This window comes from Eptatretus burgeri, chromosome 8, assembly GCF_056783735.1.
Source record: "Eptatretus burgeri isolate ZD-2024b chromosome 8, Ebu_testis_v1, whole genome shotgun sequence".
NCBI classification, from domain to species: Eukaryota; Metazoa; Chordata; class Myxini; order Myxiniformes; family Myxinidae; genus Eptatretus; species Eptatretus burgeri.
In genome coordinates, this window is record NC_140968.1 from 16,671,829 (window position 1) to 16,676,828 (window position 5,000).

General features: G+C 56.9%; 2 protein-coding genes across 6 annotated transcripts in view; one reads left to right on the forward strand and one right to left on the reverse strand.

Annotated features, from left to right (window-relative positions):
- LOC147021199 (uncharacterized) overlaps nt 1-5,000 on the forward strand; it is a 476,008-nt gene that overhangs the window by 266,240 nt on the left and 204,768 nt on the right. The window lies entirely within an intron of this gene.
- LOC147021201 (uncharacterized) overlaps nt 2,556-5,000 on the reverse strand; it is a 183,451-nt gene continuing 181,006 nt past the window's right edge. Inside the window, exon 2 of the mRNA XM_085893681.1 lies at nt 2,556-5,000. This exon is cut by the window's right edge and continues 2,561 nt beyond it. Within this exon, the coding sequence (XP_085749807.1) occupies nt 3,776-5,000 (1,225 nt within the window). The 3' untranslated portion in view covers nt 2,556-3,775.

Here is a 5,000-nt window from a genome sequence, read left to right on the forward strand (position 1 = left end):
CCCCCTTGGTCGCACTATCTCAGCGCGGGGGGAAACAGGAGGGGGTTGCTGATGCTCGGGGTATAGAGGATCTTTATTATGTGCGACGAGCGGCTCCCCCTCGGCCAGGTCGCGCTGTCGGCCTCCTCGGGTGCAGCTTCCTGCACGACGCGAGCACCCCTCGTCTGGTGTCGCCGCCTTTCCACAGCTCCGTCCCCTCCGTCCCGACTCCACCGCACACGACGGGCAGCTCCACCGCCCGCGAAGTCTTGACCCTCTGCTTCCGACTCTCCTCTTCTTGACTCTCCGACCCGTTCTTGCTTGCGGCTCTCTCCTGACTGACGAACCCCGTCCTTTTATCCCCGTCGTAACTTCGCCTTTGACCCGCTCCCTTTGACCTTTCACCTCGCTCCCCATTGGCCCGAGAAAAAGTGGGCGTGAAGGCTTTTTGATCCACAAATTTGCATATATCGATCGTTCTGGAGGCGGGGCCAAATCGCCCCTCGCTCACCGATTGGACGGCAAAAAGTGGGCGTGTGTCGTTTTTGATCCGTTTTTGAAGCACAAAATCCGTGATTTTGTACACGCTGTTCGACGCGCGTTCTGCATGAGTCCAGCATCGGTGCCCATGAGTGGCGCGAGATGACGGTGATGCGATGGTGGCGAGTTGTGACGGTAAAGGTCATGGCGGTTGTGGTGAAGCGGCGTTGTGGTTGGTGGTTGTTGTTGTTGTGGTTGTGATGGTGGCGATTGGTCCAAAATAAAGATAGTAAAAGAAAAAGGGCTATCCTGAAGAGTCGCAGCACGTATAAATGACATGTATTCCCACTAGACAACGGGTTTGGGCCTAACTACACATGCACTTACCGAGATACCTCACCTAAGGGACCTGAATGGTGGTTTGCGAATCTGGTAACCACAACACTACCCCCTTCCCTTTTTACAGACTCGTCCCGAGTCGTCAAATTTTCGTGTGCCATCATGTGTAGTTTTCCCCTAGTACACTTTACCTACGGATCCCTGAGTGCGACATTCATGGTATTCGTGTCCCCAAAATAAATAACCTGAGGGCTGCGTAACTATCTATACAAACTCACTCACACGGACGACTTAAATAAAATTGCCGGCGCTAAGACAAACATGCCGGGGGCGCACTCATATTTACAGTACATCTTAACCTTAACTTACAAATTTTACACTAAACCATGGCCCAGGATCATTGAACTCTGCAAAAAGAAAGCAGTTAGCAGGTAGCCAGGCTGCCCGCATGCAGTCTCTGGCTCAAACAATGCAGGTGACAGGGAACGTGGCTGGCTGCTCACACGCAGTCCAAGGCCTTCCCTTTTGAACTGAACTCCGTGAACAACAACGGTGCTTGGGCTGCACAAACGCAGTCTCCGTGCCAGCTCAAGTGGCACACGCAATGAGCACAACGAATGGATGCATGAACGCAAACACGGTGCACGGGCCGCCACTGCAGGCCCGTGTTGTAGCTGTCAACAGGGCAGTTCTTGCAGCTTGCAAACTGTTGCTTTTACGATCCTGGCGCACATGGCAATGAACAGGGGGGGGGGGCAAAGCAAAATTGAACGGGGCTGGTGAACGTGGGCAGTGGGCATGGCATGGCTAAGGTGCAGGCAACACACAGCCCGCAGAAGAAGGCCGCTGCCGGCAAACACAGCCCGCAGATGAACTGGCCGGCACAGGCCTTGAAGAAAAACAGCCAGCAGATGAACTGGCCGGCACAGGCCTTGCAGCACAACAACAGCTGCCGATGAAGTTAGCCGGCCTCTGCCTTGCAGCAAAACACGGCCAGCCGATGAAGTTGGCCAGCCTTTGCCGTTCAGTGGAGGTTGGTGGAGGGAGTGCGGTGGTGCTGGCCACTCGGAAGGCGGGCTCGGACCTACCTACCTGTCTCCCTCCCAACCTATCGCCTTTGCCTGTCACTGTACATACCCACTCCCTTAATTTGTGAAAAACCAATTTAGCCCCCACTTATTTTTTTTGTTGTTTTTATTTTTACTTCCCCACTATAAATCGTCCCCTAACCCCCTTTATCGTCCTTGTTCGGCTAACCTATCCTGTCACCTAGCCTACTCCCGACCCCTACGTTCCCTTCCCGGAGGGGAATAAGGGAGAGCTAACGTCCTGTGTCGAGGCCCAACGAAGCCTCAGAATGGCCTCCCCAGAGTTCGGCGATCTATAACCAAAGTGGGTCCAGCGGCCCACAACGACAGCGAGGGGATGGATGGTGCGGAGGGGTACACTTCCTAATCTACCCTATCCATTTAACTGTTAAACTACCCCGGGGCTTTCAACAAGCGCCTCTCGCTTAAACTATTGGTTCTAACAACCCAGATTCACGTCGCCTGTGTTGGTGTCCTCACAATTTCGGGCCTCGCCCCCAAATTTTCTCTCCGTGCCCTCACACGGTCTCCTGGCTGGGACACGTGGCTCCCTTTGGCAGGCACGACCCTCTGCCGAATCTCCCGCTATGGCACCCCCGGGCACTACACTGCCTCCGAGCCTACCAGCTCCCTAACACCGGGGAGTGCCCCCATGGCACCTCCCTGAAACGCACACGTGGCAGGCCGGCCTCCCGGGCCCCTTTCCGAGGGTCACCCGTGCCCACAACACTGTCCACGCGGCTAATGGCGCCCCGGGCCCCCGCACCAAGCAGGCGCACCCGTGCCCACTACTCTATCCCGGCCCCCCATGGGCCCTTGGCCTACCGCGGCCGACTAGCCTGGTGCCCGGGGTACCCACTCAGCGATACTCACCTTTCGCAGCCACGCTCCCAAGCCCGTCAACAGGGCTCCTGCACCCCTCCAAATGGGTCTCGAGCCTACATTCCCACCAACAGCAAAACGACCTCCATTTTTCAATTTGACTAACCCAGCTAACTCACTCTACACTGACCCCGGGGTCCCTTGGGCGGGAGTCACTCCTCCCCCCAATCACTCATCGCACCATGCATTCCCCATTCGCTCCACACACACAGACCCGCTGGCCTCACTCACTCAACATGTACACGTACTCACCTCACAACCCACAACTCTTCAACACACACACCGCTGAACTCTGCCATCCTCCTAACTACATCCCCTAACTAACTCGTGCTCCCACGTCGTCCCTTAAACTAGTAGCACGTTCCTTTTAACACTACGTAGCTAAACTACGTCAACTCTACACACTCAAAGTCTGTCTCTGTCTCCAAATCATCAAAAATCATTTCCCATTTCCCAACCTAAATCTGGCTACAATCCCTCTACCTAATCCATTCCACGGACTCCATGAGGACTTACCCCTGCCCCATGAAGTCGGTCTAACTAAGCTAACCCTTCCCCCTAACTAGTTTTCATCCTGTGCCCAGGTAAGGGGGTCTTTCACCCCTTGCCCAGGAATCCTTTGCACCCGAAAGTGAGGCTTGCTTTTTTTTTTTTTCCCATGCGCAGCACCTGCGCGGCAACTCAGAGCTCGCGCACTTTGCACCTGCCCGTGACGTCATGCAGCTGCACGTGTTCCTCGTCCCTCCTTGGACGCTACCATCCGGCAGAGATACCCCTCCTGCCGGATTCCAACCACACGTGCAGCCATGACGTCACCGTGCGCATAAAAAAAAACACAAGCCCCACGTTTCGAGGGGTTCCCCACGCGAACACATGTGCTTTGCCCGTTGGAGCTTAACACACACGATCGCGTGGAGAACCCGTCCGGTCCAAATCCGTAGTCCTGCCTAAACTTTGTCCGTCCGCGGGATCGGCAAATCCACCGCGTGCGTTTCCGGACCGGGACTTCACTCTCGCAAGCGAGCACGTGGCGGTCTCGTGCGTTGCACAGCACGAACCGCGTGCTCACTGCTGGGTGAACCCGGCACGGTCCTCGAAACAACCACAGCCGCTACTCGGCTTTCTCTCCTCTGTCGCCGTCGTCGCCGCCATTCGACACACGCACTCCCGCGTGTTACGACGCACACAGTCCACTCAATCACATTCACACCGGGAGACGCGGCTGCGTGCTCCCGCATGCCAACCGACATCTCCCTCTCATACCGCTCTCTCACACACACGGTCTCCCTGGCACACAGCGACCTTGCACACGGCCGTTCACTCACGCGTGCCTCACTACTCACACAAACCATACTACTCACACGTGGTGCTCCATTCACTCGCGCGGGGGCACTCACCCGCGGTGCCTCACCCACACACGCGAGGGCACTCAACCGCGGTGCCTCACTCGCACTCCGTGCCTCATCCACACTGGCCGTTTCATCCACACACGCGGGGGCACTAACCCGCGGTGCCTCACTCGCACTCCGTGCCTCATCCACACACGGTGTGCTGGGAAGCACGTACTCCGGCAACATCGCCACCACACCACTCACACGTGGTGCCTCATTCATACTGGCCGTTTCATCCACACACACGGCCTCTCTCACACACGGTGCCTCATCCACACACGGCGTGCTGGGAAGCACGTACTCTGGCACCATCGCCACCACACCACTCACACACGGGGTCGCTTCCACACACGGGGACGCACTCACACCTTGCACCACACACACAGGGACAACCATACTGGGGATTCGTGTCCCCACAAGGGTCTCCGGGGCCTCTACACCCCCCAAGCTCTCCGTGCACCCGTCCACAGCACTCGTCCCCTCAACCTCGCAAAACACGACCGAACTCACCTGGTCGTGACTCGCCTCAAGGGGGCATACTCCCTCCCCTCGTTCCTGGAGGAGGCCATCCCGCTGCTCGCACCGGGTCCCTACACGCTCCGCGAGCTCACCCCCATTGTCCTCCACAACCTCCGTGTGTGCGTGCGCGTCACTTACCCCGTCTTCATCGTGTAGTCTTCCCTCTATCGTTCCCATCTCCCGTGTCTCTGCCAACTCTTCACCCTTTACCTCCCTTGTCTCAACTATTATTTCTGTTGTCGTCACCTCGTGTCTCGTCTCACACGTTTTGGTCTCCCCATTTAATTTTTCCCTTTCGGTCATCGTCACGACCCTCGCCCAA